This window comes from Mastigoproctus giganteus, chromosome 3 (genome assembly GCF_048544385.1).
Source record: "Mastigoproctus giganteus isolate SK-2022 chromosome 3, ASM4854438v1, whole genome shotgun sequence".
NCBI classification, from domain to species: Eukaryota; Metazoa; Arthropoda; class Arachnida; order Uropygi; family Thelyphonidae; genus Mastigoproctus; species Mastigoproctus giganteus.
The window spans coordinates 100,869,316-100,888,036 of NC_143577.1; the positions used below are offsets into that span (position 1 = coordinate 100,869,316).

The 18,721-nt window shown below is 37.6% G+C and overlaps 1 protein-coding gene across 1 annotated transcript in view; it reads right to left on the reverse strand.

Annotated features, from left to right (window-relative positions):
* The window catches only part of TM9SF3 (transmembrane 9 superfamily protein member 3), a 357,433-nt gene that overhangs the window by 102,232 nt on the left and 236,480 nt on the right, over nucleotides 1-18,721 (reverse strand). The window contains exon 11 of the mRNA XM_090369370.1: nucleotides 13,855-14,001. Within this exon, the coding sequence (XP_090225496.1) occupies nucleotides 13,855-14,001 (147 nt within the window). The remainder of the gene's footprint in view (nucleotides 1-13,854; nucleotides 14,002-18,721) is intronic.

The following is an 18,721-nucleotide window of genomic DNA, read 5'->3' on the forward strand; positions in this document are numbered from 1 at the left end:
TTAACATTATGTCTATGGGAAATAAATTCCCACTTTATGAGTTTGCTTTACAAGCGCTCATTAGGAACGAATTAAGTCGTAAAGTCGGAAACTACCTGTATTTGTTTACATTTGCCATTTTTAAAGTGAATTCAGCACTGATATCACAGATTATACTGCTGTTTTTTACATATTTTAAATTAAAAACCGTCACTATGGCTCCTAAAGTTAGTAAACCTCATACAGAGAAGAAAAGAAAAGAAACAACATTAAAGCTTAGTGACAAACTTGATATAATCCAAACTATTTCACCTGGAAAGTTAATTCATATACCCATTTGTGTTGTGTCTGTAAATTGCACTGTTCTCCGGTCAATTTGCCTGTTTTGCTTGATGAAGAACCCTAGTTTCTGGGGGGGGGGACCTTGCTATCTATATCTGAGACCAACTAACTCAGCCATGGAGTGAAAAAAAAAGCCCATAAAAGTTCCTCGCATTATCAACGGGATTTGAACCTGGGCCTTTTCCACTGGGTGTGGGGAGGACAGTGATGATACCACAGTGCTACCCGTGCAGATTAAACTCGATTTAATAAAGAAAATAGAACGGGGCATAAGCAGGAGGGTATTAATGGCAGAATATAACATTGGATCATCAACATGTGTATGTTTTTATGTGCAGTTAATAAAACTGCATTCTTAATCTCTCTATTTCTTATTTAGCTTTATTATTTCTGCATTAAATATATTAAAGATAAAACTTTCTAGAAAACGGAAAAATCAAAATAACAGCACCCTGAATCCCCCCAAGGTGCAGTTATTCTGAAAGTCTACTGTATATGGGAAGGCTACAACAGATCTCACAGATCATTCTAATTTCATGCAATCAGTGATGATGAGAATTTGCCCTTCATTTTCTTTGGTATTGCCACCTGGGTGATAGAATCTGAAGCAGATCCAAGGTAGCTTCTTACATGGATAGCAAATGTAATGTGCTTTAGCATGTACATGTTTGAAGATTATTAGACTTTATGTTAGCAACAAAATATCCCCTACACCTTGTTTCGTGCATTTCTTCCTGCTGCACATTCTGTATTCCACCACAGTTTTCAAAATGGTGGAAACAGACTTGAAGCCTTTGGAATTGGAATTGCCAATAAACAAGAAATAATAATTTATATGATGTACTTAACTGTGTCACTGATTGGCTTCCAATGTGACAGTATTAAACATTAGCATTCCAATTAGCGTGATCAATCTTCCACCATGGTATCTTTGATGGGCAACATGGTTCGATTTGATTTGGATTTTACTGCCGCAAAAGCAACCATGACCACATCATAAAATATAAAGGAATAAAATGGAAATGATTTTTTTCGTGACATCCCAGAAATGGGTTACATCAAAAAACATGCAAAAACATAAAATGCAGTAAAAGGCAATGTTTAAGTCAAAGTCAATGCAACAAGGCATCATATGTTTGAGTATAAATAATCTATATAATATTGGTGTAAATACACCATAAGAAAACTCTTAAAACGAAAAAGCTATGTTTGTGGTGTGAAAAGGCATCATTTTATCTGTATCTCATATTGTGCTCATCCTTCAACAACAAGTTGCCATGTATTGCACTACCTGGAATAAGTAACGCTTCACTAAAAGAGAAGACTTGTTACTTATTCTCAATGGGCCTTGAAATGGTGCCGTCTGGGTGTGATGACCACTAAGATAAAATGATGTCCTTTCACACTACAAACGTGGTTTTTTCGTTTTTTTTTTTTTTTTTTTTTTTTTGGTGTATTTACACCAATATTATATAGAGTAAAAGGCAATACACAGCAACTAAAATTAAAGGCTCAACACTGTGTGTGTATGTTAAAATATTAATAACTTGTAAAAATTTAAAAGCATCTGACACATTTTCACTGTCTGATAAAATGTGACTGAGTACATAAGCCTCAGCCAGATGGGTAAAAGCGGCAAAACATTTCGTGCGTGGTTAAAATTAACACAGTCAATTAAAATGTTTTATAGTTAAAATGTTCACAAGACTTGCACCTAGGAGGATCATCTGCCCTCGGTAAGAAAGAATGTATAAGATGACTGTGCCCTGTGCGGAGCCGGGAAAAAACTTCCTCGCTACAATTCCTGCACATACTAGACTGCTGCGGTTCAACTACAGGCTTTATCTATGTAATTTATTTGTTGTCCGTATACCCAATGAATCCTGCCAGTGGAAGTGCACCTTGTAAATTATTTGCCAGTGATCTGTAGAAGACTGACAGGCAATGATTATTGAGAACTGCTGATTTGGCTGCAGTATTAGCCAAATCATTTCCCCCAATCTGGCTAGGAATCCAGCAGAAGCAGATATCATATTTACACTCAGAGAGAGAGAGAGAGAGAGAGAGAGAGAGAGAGAGAGAGAGAGAGAGAGAGAGAGTAGGGGGATGGGAGATCTTCCAAGGCTAACTCCATAGCATGGAGCTCAGAAGTGAATACACTGCATTTAGGAAAGATCTGATCAGATACTGCAGTGTCTGGAAAGACAGAAGCAGATCCTACATACAAGTCAGACTGAGCCATCTGTGTAAACTGGCAAGAAGTAAGAATGTACAACTCGGTGTGCTAAATAGAGCAGCATCAGACCTGCTCATTTCTTAATGGGAAAGTCACATGCTGGTATTTGGGCATGCCAGGGTGGAAGGGGTTGCTTTGGTGATTGAGTGACCTTGATATTAAGCACTCTGAGTAACCCTTGGACACGAACACCCAAAAGATGATTGGCAGTCTGACAGGCCCTGTAAAAATTTTCCGTGTGTCTCAAAAATGAATAGCCACAGAGGATGGTCTGGAAGGCAGCATGGATATCATGAAGTGATCACTACCACAAAAATCCATATAACCTCCCATGCACAGGGGGGGGAGAGAGAGAGAGAGAGAGAGAGAGAGAGAGAGAGAGAGAGAGAGAGAGAGAGATATCAACTGAAGAATCAGGAAGGAAGGTGTTAGAACCCATTTTTAGAAGTGCCAGGTCATTGTTTAAGCATACACTCAATCCAACCCATTCCATTAATATCAGCACTATTATGCTGATTTTAATGGAATGGAATTAATATCCTCACAGAATTTTATGCCCAATGAAGTCCTCCAATAGTAAAAAAAGGGAAGGCGATTGCTGAATGAATGAGGTCATCAAGGCCTGCTTGGGGGATGTCATTCCAAGGTGGCAAATAAATAGAGCAATGCTTAGGTGTAATTCTACTGTTAGTTTAACCTACTACCACCTCTGTGTTGGTGGTAATGGGACATACATTGAAGAGGGGTATGCTTACCCACAAAGATGGAGCTTCCTCTTTGGTCAGTAAATCCCCAGCTCTGTCTTTCTGAATGCTTGAACAGAAGCAGGTTGGCCTTAATTTGATCACCATTTCAACAGAATCCATGACAATTCGATTGTAAGAATTTGTGTGATGCTACTAGAGGGACAAAGTAGTGTAGACATGATTTTGCAGCTCCCGGCAAAAGATCCGTTTCTGGATTTTTTTTTAATATGGATTTCATCAAATAAACATGGATTTAAGGACAAGTACAACAGATGCAGGATCATAAATGCTGTTTCTGGTAAGTGCTGTTCATTTAATTTTGTCGGGTGTTTGCTAAGTTTTGGGCATTTGAAATTCACGTGCAGTCACAATGACATAATCGCCACCATTGTTATTGCATAGGAGTTATATACTATTTAGCTGGATTAATGTGAACATCTTGCTAAAACCTCACCAGGATTTAGATATTTATTTATTTATATGAAGACAAGACTACGTGTAAGTATTGTAGTAATATAGTTTTTGATGAGCTTTATGTAATGAGAGGACATGTTATGTGCTATTTATCACTGATTACAAGAACTCTGATTAAATTTCATCTCCTCCTTTTGTGAGAACTATAACCAGTGATTACTCCAGTAAAAACTGGGATTTTTGCAAAGATGAATATCATTTGAATTGTGCATGCTAACGGACTCAAACTCTTTTATGGCCTCAAAAATTTGGCATATTTGGCAATGAAATTCGAAAAATTAGTACAGACTCACAGGAAGAACCTCAATATTTCCAACACAATATTCAATTAAAACAACAAAAGATGGCAATGTATGCTCAGGTGCATGGAGAATTGGTCATGGAATTTTTACAGACTAAAAGCGATGAAAATGAACACCGACATTGATAGGACAATTCATTTAGGGGTTAAATGAAAGATTTAGGAAGACGTTCTGTACAGGAAACCGGAGACCTTGGATCATGGCTTTTATATGCCGAGGAACAGGAAAACTTGGAAACGGCATATAAAAATGAGGGAAGCAAATACTATTAATGTGAGTAAGGGAAACAAAAGGAAGTACAATATGGGGAAGTGGACTGGGTAGATAAATTAGAAGAAAAACTAGACTGGTTAATAAGGAAATTTAGCAAAACAGAACAAAGAAAGATCCAAAAACAGAAAGGTGAATGTAAGGAGATTGGTTGGTTATTAGGAGTTTTATGGCGCATCAGCATCTAACGCTACTGTGTGCCATAATTTGAGATTTTTGGCACAAGGGCCTCTTGGGCCATATTGTGCCTGTTCATGGTTTAGGTATCACTCATTTTGCATTATGAGTGGATGCTATTATACAAATTTATGCATTTTAAATACTTAAACAGATCCTCGAAATTTGCTTCATTCCCAAGAATATGTGATAAGGTTAAGGGTTCCTGCAAGTTGGAGAGGGAGCTAAAGCTGGATTTTCAGACAGATGAAAGTTGGGGACATTCAATGAGAATGTTTTATTGTTAGGTGCGACTGGCAAAAGAATCACTGTGGAGGAGTCTCTCCCAAAAGCAAATACAGTTGAGTTGGATGTGAATGACCGATGCAGAGCTTTGCCAGAATTACTTCTTGTCGCCTGCTTCTTCTAAAACTAGATGTCCACAGTTGTGGCTCTTTTTTTTATCTGTAATAGTTTATTATTGATTTGAGTTTGCCAGAGGTGAGACCATTGTTTACAACATGTTTTTTTTAATAATGGATTTGTAGTCAGTGTAGGGAACTTTCAGTTGACTGTAAGATCCAGTCTGGATGTTTAGCAGCCTCATCCACCAGATCATTACCTTGGATGCTAACATGACCAGGAATCTAGCAGAAGGTAACCTTGTGGTTGTCTGTTTGATGGTAAAATCACTTAGACTAGATCTTTGTAAGAACGGGATGAGAGGGAGAAAAGGTATATTGAAAGGCAGTGATTGCACGTAAGGAGTCTGTATATATCATATCAAACAGGAGACTGTTTGATATGATATTTTGTTTATGTTATCTAGAGCCAGTTTTATTACAAACAATTCTGCAGTATAGATACTGCATTCAGTGGGAAGAGAGGAAGCTGTTAAGAAAGTGGCAGAAATTGCTGCTGCTGCACCAACAGTCGTATCTGTTTTGGAGCCATAGGTATAGATATGAACTTTGTCTGAGTTTTCCAAGGAATGCAATTTATGTAGCTGTTGAAAGTTGGTATTTGCAAGGGAGGATTTTCACCATCTTGAAGAGAAATTGTCACAGAGAAGTATGAATTCAGTCCAGGGAGGTTCAGGAGTAGCAAGGGTGAGTATGGGCTTGGCACACCCAGGGTCCTGAGCTGGATATCATCATTCTCTCTCTCTCAGGGTAACTTGGAAATTTATTTTAGCTAGTGTAGCATAAGCCTCAGGCTTCCTTGCACTATATGGCTAGTAATAATAATAATAATAATATTCTTAAAGTTAAATTTCCAACTATCATGAGTTCTTGCAGTAAAATCCCTGTGGGGTGGTTTTCATTAGGTTTATTGTGATATAGCAGGGTGTGCTGTGGATCAAACAGATACTGCCAGCTGGGATGAGCTGGAGTACTTTCAATCTTTGCTGCATAATTAAAAAATAAAATTTTTCTCCTGAGATGAAGAGGGGGGTTCATTTGCCTCAATATACAGGCTGTGAACTGGAGATGTTCTGGAGGCTCCAACAGCTATCCTAAGGGCACTATGTTGGATGGTGTTCAGATGTAATAAGAACTTTTCCTGATAGAGTCGATGACAGGTGCTACATAATCCAAGCATGATGTTATTAATTAGCTTTGCCTTATAAGACATGAGAGCTATTTCTACACATTTCCATTTTGCAATGTAGACTACCACGGCACACCTAATGGCCAATTTATTGTAGTTTTATTATTTATTTGTGAAAAGAAAAAGCAGAGGAAAAAACAAATTTGCAGAATTTTGTAAAATTTATTGTAGTTTTATTATTTATTTGTGAAAAGAAAAAGACAGAGGAAAAAACAAATTTTTTGTGAAAAAAAATTTAGAGAAACTCTGTCACCAACTATAAAACAACGATGAGATGGAGGGTTAAAGGTGAAAAGGATGAATTCTCTGTTATAAATCTGGAGAGCTGGCAGCTTTGAATACGTACGTTGATATTTGTAGAATAATTCTGTTTTTCTATATATGTATCGAATATTTAGATTTTGGTGAATTGTTCACTTTATAAAAATGTTTGGATATATAACTTTTGCAAAAGCCAAAGAACTTTGTGAAACTGAAAAGGCAAAAGGTTTGTGGTAACTTAATTTATTTAAATGATAAAATTTGCAAAGAATGAAGGAAATTGCTTATGTTGCTAAAAGTACTTTATATCAGTTCGACGATATGAAAAACTAATCTACTTAACTCTCTCTCTCTCTCTCTCTCTCTCTCTCTCTCTCTCTCTCTCTCTCTCTCTCTCTCTCTCTCTCTCTCTCTCTCTGTGTGTGTGTGTGTGTGTGTGTGTGTGTGTGTGTGTGTGTGTGTGTGTGTGTGTGTGTGTGTGTGTGTGTGTACTCAAAAATATATTTTTTTTCATACCTCCACAATGAAAGTATGCAATTCTGTAAGAAATAAACATACTGATTCCGAAAATCACCATAAAAAGACTCAATCACGTCTACATCAAAAGATGTACCAACGTTTAATGTTAAAATACAGGGATGTATACATAAAATTCAAGTTTGTAATAAAAGTGTAAAAAATATATATATTCTCTGTATGTTTGGAGAACAGATTTACAAAAACCCTGAGAACATGTCACGATCAGTTAATACTTGGAAAACCTTGGCACAGCCTACAAAAATCCTCACCAAAAATGCCAAGTGTGCTCTCTTCAACAGAGGCCAGAATTGGTTGCTAAAATTAAGAAAATCAGCTTATATGGGCACTCCCTGTCTTACATAAGGGTTGCATTCCGCAGAACTCTGCGTAAGTCGAATTTTACTTTGTGGAAACCAGCGCGATGCCTGAACCTATTAAACCACCTGTTGTTTGCCATGAACTTGACTTGGGATTTGCCGTACTTATCCTTAATATCTTCATAAATACTTGTTGCTTTTGCTTGAATGGCCATTAGGCTCAGGGGCACTCGCTTCTAAATCTGATTTTCCATCCATTCAATAGGTGACAAATTTTGTCCTGCTTCGTACTTCTTAACCATTTTCATCTTCATTTCTAAATCAATTTGTTTCATTTCCTAGCACTTCCTGCTGGTCACTTTCCCTTCGTCATTGTAATATGTAAATAGGAATGAAGAGAAGATTCTGAATTATTTATATTTCTTATATGATTGAAGATTTTAGTGAATGGGGAACACATTTCACCTTAATACTGTAACGTAAAAACCCACACAATTCCAATTATCGGAAATGCAATAAGATTGAGTTTACTAACCATTTATAATCAGATGCACTAACAGAATAGCCCAATAAACCGGAAGGTTCAAATTGTCTTATGATTGTGACCTCCAGAAATGTTTTTTTTTTTTTAGAAAAATATCAACAAAAGCCATTCAAAATTGATTCTTATATGATAGTGATGAAAGGGTAGCACTCCATTTTTAAAATGACCTTTTAGAGAGATAATAGCTTAGTTATATAACAAAAATTTCAACTCCTGGTCTTGGAATGAATTACAAAAAAAAAAAAAAAAAAAAAGCGTTATTGGGTTCCCATTGAAATTTTTTCACAATACCCCCATTTATTCCTACAGGATGCAAAATACACTTCCACGATTTTTTAAGTTTATACCAGCTGGCAAAATCGTACATAAAGTTGAATTTGCGGAAGTCGAGGAGTGCCCGTATTGTGTTAAAATAAATCAGTATGTCATACATTACTGGCTAGATAATCGAAATTGGCATATTTTGGTAAAACGTAACTCCCTCTACATTTAATAACTGTGACATGATGCAAAACTATCATGGTGATTTTCGAAATCTATGCATAAAAATTGATTAAAAACAGCATTTAAGTTCTTGAAGGTAAAAATCATGTTGACTAGTGCAATTGGTATAATGTTGCAACCTGATAAATGTGACAGTACGGTACATATCTGAGTAATGTAAAGTACATATATAATTGTGAGTGATACTCATATTATTATTGTCAAGTTTTAATTTAGTGCCAGAATTTCTGAGAAGAATAAAGAACACATGAAGTGTTTCTGATAGCAAGTAATCAAGCAGGAAATAATTTAATATTAAAGAATTTTGGAATGGTTTACTTATCCAATTATATGCTTACCATTAAGGCTTACCATAAGCCTTAATGGTAAGCATATAAGCATATTTAAGGACAAAAGGAATATTACAAACAGATCAAAGTCCTCTTTAGCTAAATGCTTGAAGCAGAAATTTAAAAAAGGATGACTGCAAGTTGTTGTAGACACACTAATAAATAATATAGAACAGAAAATATAAATTCACTGACTCTTTACTAAAAGATCTACTTAATGTTAAATCTATACTTTGTAAATATTTGCCAATTCATCAAAAAATATGTTAATTTCAATTTAATTATATTTTGTTCAGAGTTATTGTGTAATTTCTGATTTGTTACTTGTTTGAAATTTGCTTTAAAAATCAGAATTTAGAAAATGAACTTGTCTATGGCAGAAACTGCAATCTTCATCACTGATAACTGCAACTTTCCAAATTAACATATATCTAGCACAGATATATGTCAAACAGAATTAGGAAGCTCCAAGATCTGGGCTTCCTAATTCTGTTTGGAAATCTATCTGTTCATATCAGAAATTGTCAATTTTAATTTGTTTTGTTTACCTGTTCTAAGCTTAAATGATGAATCATTTAAGAGAAGGTAGTACAATCTAAAATTTAAAATGTTAATGTTGGGACAAGCTCTCAGATGTCAGATGTTTGCTTTTGGAAATCATAATCCAAGTGCTCTGATCTATCTTTCTCTGGGGATAATCTAGAATATACAGACAGTCCGAAGCCTATTAATGTCAGATATTAAATTTCTCTGGGACTAACAGACTTAGGAAACTTCTGGCTGTCAGATAAGCATAGTGTCATTGTTCATTTCAGGCTCCAGGCTAAGGCCATGGTTGTTCATGGTAGGATCACACAAACTCCGTGAAAGTCATTCATGGTTGATATAAAAGAAGCTTTGATAAGTCAGTTTTCACAAAGAAAAAAGCTGGATCACTTTTTTTTGCAGTTTTCAGCTTGCAGCAAAGACTAAATGAAGCTCTACTCAATTCTCAAACATACTGAATCTGTATTTTAAAGAAGCAGTAGTAGTAGTGGCATGTGATGCAAAAAAGCAAGTGTATGAGCTTATGCAGCATCAGCCAAAAAAAAAAAAAAAAAAAAAATCACACCATTCCCTCCAAATGCCTGTCCAGTTCCTCCTTAAATTTATTCGACCTATCAACTTCCACAACGACAGATGGAAGTTTGTTCCAGCAATTAACCACCCGCTGGCTAAAGGCAAATTTCCGCACATCTATTCTACATCTGTCCTTTCTTAATTTGAATTTATGCCCCCTTAGGTTCGTAATCTGAACAAGTGGAAGGATCCCATCAGAATTCAGCGTGCTGAACCCATTCAAGGCCTTATACAACTCAATCAGATCACCGCGCAGGTGCCTAGTCTCCAGCCACTGCAATTTGCAGAACTTAAGCCTCTCTTGATAAGAGGATCCCTTCATTCCCCTCACCAAACTTGTTGCCCTTCTCTGTACACGCTCAAGTAAATCTACATCCTTCCTAAAATGAGGCCTCCAGACCTGTACGCAGTACTCAAGGCGTGGCCTGACCATTGCCTCATACAGAGGGATAATCACCTCCTTTTCCCTGCTAGCAAAATTCCTATATATCATTGACAAAACCCCATGATCTGCCCAGGCAGCCTGTCTGCATTGCTCAGAAAACTTCATATCTGCCTGCACAATTACTCCCAGGTCTTTTTCATTTTCTAAGACCTTAAGTGTAGTACCACACAGTTGGTACATTTCTCTGGGGTTACTTCTACGCATATGCAGTACTTTGCATTTGTCAAGGTTAAACTTCAGTTGCCACTTCTTAGCCCATCTGCCCAAATTATCTAGATCCTGTTGCAGTAGCACACTGCCATTACTGTCATTAACAACCCTGCCAACCTTTGTATCATCTGCAAACTTCGACATTAAGCCTGATATACCTTCATCAATATCATTGATAAATATACAAAACAACAGTGGACCTAACACCGAACCCTGTGGGACCCCACTAATCTCCAGTCCGTGGGAACCTCCCCCGAGTCCAAGGATGCTCTCATAATTATGGCTAAGGGTTTGCTTAGTTGCTTTGCCGCCTCCTTTAATATAACTGGATAGATCCCATCCACCCCAGGTGCTTTTCTTACGTTTAACTTCAACAATTTCTCTTCCACTTTGCTCTCAGTTATTACAAAATCAAGGTTATATACACAAGAATTTCCTGGATAGACTAAAGTTTCACTTGTTACATTTACACAGCAGAGAGGATATGAGACTAGTAAAGAATAAAGATTTTAGCAGAATAATGTTATCACTTTGGACCTCGCTCTTGTTAAAGTGAAAGAAATAGATGCTAGGCTAGAGACTACATCTGGGAAAGATCTCAAACAAAAAGAAAACAATGATGAAACAACTGTAGCAAAGCAGTTTGCTGATGGATTCTGAGCAACTTAAGAGACTACTATGACAAGGTTTAAAATATGCATGACATCAAAGATAAAGCTCGTTCTAATCCCTTGAGGCTTGTAAAACTGCAGAGGTAATTGAATAGGAAACTGAATAAGAAAATTAAAGTTTTTATTCTTTCTGAAGAATGAATCAATAATTTTTTGTATTATTTTTATGTCATAGAAAAGGCAATCATTTGAGTTTTGATGTTATCACTGGAGAGCCTCATTTAGACTTTCAGAAGAGAATCTTCTATTTGGATAAAGTCATACTCATGAAGGTTAGCATTAGCAAAGGCACATGATGCAAGAAAGCAAGCTTATGCAGCATCAGCCATAAACCCCCCTTATTTCACCCATCCACTTGCTCCAAATGTTTGTCAAGTTCTGCCTTGAATCCATTTAAGCTATCAACTTCTACAGCGACAGATGGAAGTTTGTTCCAGCAATCACCACCCGCTGGCTAAAGGCAAACTTCCGCACATCTATCCTACAACCGTCTTTCCTCATTTGAATTTATACCATCTCAGGCGATTATTCTGAGCAAGAGGAAGAATCCCATCAGCATTGAGCATGCTCAAACCATTCAAGGCTTTATACACCTTAATCAGATCACCTCGCAGGTGCCTAGTCTCCAGAAACTGTAATGCGCAAAACTTAAGCCTTTCTTCATAAGAGGTACCCTTTGTTCCATTCCCTAATCTTGTTGCAGTTCTCTGTACCCGTTCCAACAGCTCTACATCCTTCTTAAAATGAGGCCTCCAGACCTGTATACAGTACTCAAGGTGTGGCCTGACCATTGCCTTATACAAGGGGATAATCACCTCCTTATCCCTGCTAGAAAAATTCCTGTATATCATTGACAAGACACCATGAGCTACTCTTGCAGATCGTCTGCACTGCTCAGAAAACTTCATATCTGCCTGCACAATTACCCCCAGGTCCTTTTCGTTCTCTACCACGGTCAGTGTGGTATCACAGAGTTGATACGTTACTCTGGGGTTGCTGTTTCCCATATGTAGTACTTTACATTTGTCAATGTTAAACTTCATTTGCCACCTCTCAGCCCATCTGCTCAACTTTTCTAGATCCTGTTGCAGCAGTGTACTGTCATTAGTGTCATTAACAACCCTGCCAAGGTTGGAAACATTCAGATAAGCACTCTTGAAAGGTATGCCAATTGCAAAGTACAGTTAAAACATTCCACACAGAATAAAGTAGAAAATACTACTAGCACAACTACAGACTATGCTATTTTCAGTTTTCTAGCTTGAGGCTTTTGCCTCAAGCTAGAAAACCAACATGAAGTCACTGTATTTGTCAGGTACCAGTTTGTCTCTTTCTGTACATAGTTATGAGAAATGGATTTGCTGTAGTGCATTGATCTCATTTTGTGGAGGCACTTCACAAGTTTACCACTTGTGGAGGCATTTTACCACCAATATAAGATAAATTTATTAATAGCAAACCCAGTTTGCTCACAATCTGTGTACCGAAAGAAGCTATACTCAACATGTACATTGACTTTATATAGAATTCACATCTTGAGGCTTTTTCTCAAGCTGTGAATGCTATAAACTTAATTATGTCTACTTCACTTTGCTCATAACTAAGTACAGAAAGAGGCTGTACCTAAAACCTACAAAACATCCACCACAGCTGAGTGGTCAGACATGAGGGTACATAAGTATATATGCTTTGAGTGACCACTCCCAAATAGCACAGTGCTGTTTCTTGTATTCTTGCTATCTTGTGAACTCCTCTGACCATGTAGTCATCCTGGAGTATAACAATGGTTTTTTTTTTTTTTTTTTTTTAAACGATTTCACATATGTTGATTTACTAAAACCAACCATATCCTAATTCTGCTTCAGTGACATTGACATTTTATAAGTTTACTAAATAAGTCTCAAATTTCCACTAAAACAAAACTGTTATAACTGATGAATATTCCTGAATTGTTTTTATCTTTGCAGTATAACCATTATTCAGCTTCACATGCACAAAAACCATGCACCAGTTCACTGCACACTGTAATAAGAATTATAACAAAATTAGGTGACAGTAAAAGTGTACAAATTATTGCTAGGTGCACATTAATAAATAAGAGCAGAGAAAGCAATCCTTAGCAGTGAAATCAGAAGCGGGAGAACATGTGCTGGATGTAGGTTGTATTACCAATCACCTTTGTAACAATTCATTTGAACGTTGACAAAATAAAAGAATGCTGTAACGTGGACCAACCAAGTGCTTCCAGAATTAGTTAATACTTAAGAGACCAGGCAAATCTCACACTCATCTTGGATGATGCATCTAAATATTCAGCAAACTTTTAAAATCTAAATAGTGATGTTTATGCTTCCTTCAAATTTAAACTTTTTAAATAATTTCACAGTAACAGATAATGGGACAGGGTGCAATTGCCACTGATCAAACATTGACAGTTTCTGGATTAACTAGAAGTAGAATATTATGATACAAAAATATCACTAACTAGCCTCATCTACACAAATATAAAGTAGGGAGTGGGGGAATCTTTTTCACTAGAGGCAATTTGCTACCCATGCCTCCCTATTGTTATGCCATGGTTATAGATAAAAAATAAACCAACAATCTTATATTATTGGGCAATTAGCATCTCCCAAAAATGCACCCTCTGTTTACACACCAATTATATCAACGGAAAAATCAGATTTCTAAGTCATACTTTCTAAAAATGCATCCCTGTTATAAACATAAAAAAACAACTTGTGGCTTAAGAAAAAGAAAAAAAAAATCTGACATGTCAAACTTCTTAACATACTCAAAAAATGAACATTTAAGCTTACCATCTATAATCTTCTGCATTCAGGAGAAAGTATGTGCAAACTATAGTTACACAAACAGTAACAATTGCCAAGATGACAAACACAAGCAACATGAATCCATATACATAATATATTTTGTATGCCCAAAATGAAGTAAATATGAAATACCTGCAATGTGAAACAATACTCAGGGTTAGAACTTTATTCAAAATGTTTCAAATAACAAATACATATAAAAGCAAAACAAATTTCTAATTAGATGAAAGAAACTACATGATATTACTATTACAGTACCTTAAAGAAAATTACATGTTACACTGGGGGAAAAAAATATTTTTTTTGTAACTCAACAAATGTGATTCTACTGCATTTTAAAACAATATAATGCTAAGCAAATTAAATTTACTGTTTCTGGATTCAACCTGAATACCTTCATCAGGTCAAAACAGAATAGTAACAGAAGAAAATGTAAATGAATTATAGTGACTAGTCAATTATCTTAGATTTTAAAGATATAAAAAAAAAAAAAAAAAAAATTATACTAACAAACTATACAAATTAGTTTTTATACTTCCAATTATTTTAAATACCAAGTTTCCTTCTAGCAATAAATTAAGAGTCAAATATAAAATTTAATGAAAATCCGTTCATTTGAAGTTAAGTTAAAACGATTGGTAGGAAATATATGCTATGAGGCTTTATAACTAGCATTGGGGAAACTATCAAATGCCTTTAACTAATCCATTAAATGTCCCTAGATGACCTATATGATATCCTCTCTTAGCCGGAACTACAATCTGAATTTTGGAACAAAATTGTTCAAACAGAATCACTTGGGAAGGGGGGGGGCATAAATAATAAAAAAAATAATAGAATTATGAATTAGAGTAGAATCTTCTTAATACAAAGTTCAAGGGACCTGTCAAGTTCTCTTGAACTGTCAGGTTCTGTTATAACAAGGTCTGCCAAAAATGTCAAAATTTAAGTTATGCACCATTTTCTTTGGTGCATAACTTAAGTTTGGCCAGCTATAAAAAGAATAATGTTTTGTTTAAATTTAATTTTATTTATAAGAGAAGCAATGAAAAAAGAAACAGCATAATTGAAACAGAATCATCATCTGTCATTGTGGAAGTTGATAGCTTAAATAAATTCAAGGAGGAACTGGACAAACTTTTAGAGAGGATGGATGTGTGAAATGGATTCTGGGATCTTTCTAAGAAGGCAGAAAGTATGCTTTATATAACTTTCAACACTGGCAAAAACTTCAATTTGCTTGGCAGTCAATAGCTCTTCTAGTGTTGAAACTGCTGGTCACGCATCCATCTTAAACTCCTCAAATTCTCCAACAAAATCCATATGCTCTTTCAGAGCGTCCAATCTCTCAATGTTGCTGTCACATTCATTTAGTGAACCACTGAAAAACCATTCATTTTTTGAAAAGTTGCACTTTGCAAAGAAGTTTTATGTAATACTATCAAAAATAGTAACATTATGAATAGAACATAAAACTTCCACATTCCCTGTCGATCATATGTTAAGTACTCTATCAGGGAGCTCTATATGCTCTTTTGTGGTTATCAAATAATGTCTTGATCCAGTTAATCCATAAAACTTCTGGCATTGGAAGGTGTTCTTCAGTTTAAGTGTCTCTGCAGGATGTACTGTACAGCAATCTAGAATTATCAAAATGCTCCTTTCCCCAACACTTCTATTCTTCAGTACATTCTCAATAACGAAGGCTGAAAAATTTTGATTTCAGGTCAAGAACTTATAATCACATTGAAGTTAAATAAGTTAAAACACATTGCTTGGAAAATTTCCCAATCACAGGTCGATGCAATTTTAAAATCTCATTAATACAAACTCGGTTTATACAACATACTTGTTTATATGAAGCACATACCATTTGTTAAATTAACAAAATAACAAAAAGTTTTTCTGAGTTGATTACATGCACTCCCTCGCTCTCCATGGGAATAAGGTCAATTGCAAGTGTTACCCCAGTTCAAAGAGTCTTTTGCTATCATATACAGAAATGCAGCAGTGGCTGGCTCCAAAGATTTAAAGACAGGAATAACTTGGTTTCACAAAATGTTTGCGGTGAGTCTGGATTAGTTGACAAAGAAAAGGCTACAGACTGGTTGTGTTCTGTATGGTCCATCCTTGAAAAATATGAGGCAAAGGATATTTTTAATCTTGACAAGACAGGTTTATTTTCTAATTTTCTGCCAAACAAAACATCTGTTGTTCAAGGAGAGTCATGTCATGGTTGAAAATTAAGTAAACAATGACTCACTGTTCTGTTATGCTGCAATTCAGATAGCAGTACAAAACTATGGCCACTTGTGATTGGTAAGTTTTCCAAGCCAAAATATTTTAAAGCAGTTAACCAACTTTCCCTGTGATTATGAGGCCAATAGAAGTGCTTGGCTTACGGTCAAAATTTTTCAGCCTTGGTTATCAAAATTAGACAGAAGAATGGCTTCAGAAAAAAAAACGAACATTTTGATGATTCTAGACCGTTGTACAGTACATTCTGCCGAGATACTTAAGTATACAAATATACGCCTGTTGTTTTTACTCCCCAGTACCACCAGTTTAATGCAACCACTGGATCAAGGCATTATTTATAACCTCAAGAGAGCATATAGAGCCCGCCTGATAAGGTTGATCGGCAACATAGAAGAAGGGAACAATTTGCAGCAAACTGGAATGTCTTGGTTGCTATCTGTAATCGTGTTATTGCTTGGGAAAGCATTCTTCTTCTTCTTCTTCTTGGTCCTTAGCTGGCAGCTGGGGGAGGCGGTTGGCCACGCAACCAGTACGCTGCTGTAGGTGCCGCAGGGTTTCGGACTTGCTCTGTGATGTTCTTCCATACTTTACGATCCATGGCGTCAGTCCTGGCCTGGTTAAGGTCGAGACGTCGGCTCTTCAAGTCATTTTCCACTTGCTTGGCCCACGTTTTCCTAGGCACGGTCCGTTGGATGCTCCATTGGGTGGGTCGTTGTCTCCAAAGGAGTGTGGATGGTATTCTGTTCGTGCCCATTCTACATACGTGGCCAAACCATCTAAGCCTTCGCTTCTGGATTTGGTCGGCAATGGTTGGTTGCTGTTGGCATCTGGCGCGGATGGTATCATTAGTGATGCGGTCACGAAGTGAGATGCCCAAAATCTGCCGCAGGCATCGCATTTGGAATACCTCAAGTTTGTTTAAATCTAGCTTGAGACAAATCCATGTTTCTGATCCGTAAAGGAGAATGGGCAGGATCAAAGTCCAGAAGAGTCAGATTTTAGTCTTTGAGGAAATGTTGGTCCTCTCCCACAGACACCATTTGAGCGAGGCGAACGCAGTGGACGCCTGTTCAATTCTGCTGTGGATTTCCATGGTGGATGCAACTTTCTTCTCCTGGACCAGCGACCCAAGGTATTTAAAGTCCTGCACTTGCTCGATCTGGACGCCTTCGAGATAGATGGCGGCTTGCAACCCATCTGTTGTCAGGGCCTTTGTCTTATCAGCATTGATCTTCAAACCGCATGGCCGGGCAATGTCGTAGAGGATGTCCGTGGCTTCAGAGTCGTTACCAGCAAAGATAGCACTATCATCGGCAAACATCAGGTCAGTCACATAGTGATCCTTGTCATATTGTATGCCCCGTCTGTTTCTGAATGCTTGCCTCATAATGCCGTCGACCACAATGTTGAAAAGTAACGGGGAGGCTACATCCCCTTGGCGGACTCCAGTTTGGATGGTAAATTCCTCAGATAAATCGTTCTGGATGCGCACCTGGCTGGTTAAACCATTGTATGCAGTTTGGAGGAGTGTGATGACTTTTCGAGGTACATGTTCGACCTCTAGTAGTTTCCATAAGGCAGGCCGATGGACACAGTCGAAAGCAGACTTAAAGTCAATGAAAACAATGACGGTTCGCTGTCCACACCGGATCCTCTCCTCCATCAGCTGACGGATGGCAAAGATTTGATCACAGCATCCTCGCCCGGGTCTAAATCCCGCCTGTTCTTCTCGACTGGTTTGCTCGCGATGTTTTTGCAGCCTTGACTGGATGATCTTCATAAAGACCTTTCCGATGATGGAAAGGAGGCTGATGCCATGGTAGTTCTTGCAATGCCGGTTATCAACTTTCTTGTGGATCGGTACAATAATGGCTTTCCTCCATGTTAGCGGAATTTGTTCAGTGCACCAGATGGGTTTGAGCAGTGAGTGTAGTCGGCGAAGCAGTACATCTCTCCCAGCTTTGTTCGCTTCTGTGGTGACTTGGTCCACTCCTGATGCCCTGCCATTCTTTAGGGATTGTATGGCTGCTTTCACTTCTTCTACTGTAGGCTCAACGTCGACCATGGAGACTTCAGGGGGATCAATCGATAGTGCGGCTTCTGGCAGTCCCTGAGGTGGGTCGTGATTATACAATGCTTTGAAGAATTCACTCAACCGTTGCAAGCGTTCGGACGGTGATCGCATGAAGGTCCCATTAGCATTCTTGATGTTGTCACTAGTCAATTTGGTCTTTCCACTCAGACATCTGAGGGTGCGATAGAGAGTGCGGTACTCGTTGTTGGATGCCGCCACTTCAAGATCGTCTGCCACTTAATTCCAGTATGCTTCTCTTTCCGCTGTCATCCTCTGTCAGACTTCTCGGTTTAGCTGCCGGTACCGTTCAAAGTCGGCCAACTTTGCCTGCTTCCGTTTGTCCACGAGGTCGAGGCACTCGTCTGATATCCATGGTTGCGTTCAACGTCGGGCAGGTGGACATAGGGGCTTGGCACATTCCAGGATGGCATCAGAGATCGGCTTTTCTTCTTCGAGTTGCACTGTGGCAACTGCCATTTCCGCATTCCTGACAGAAGGATGATATCCAGGTGGGTTATC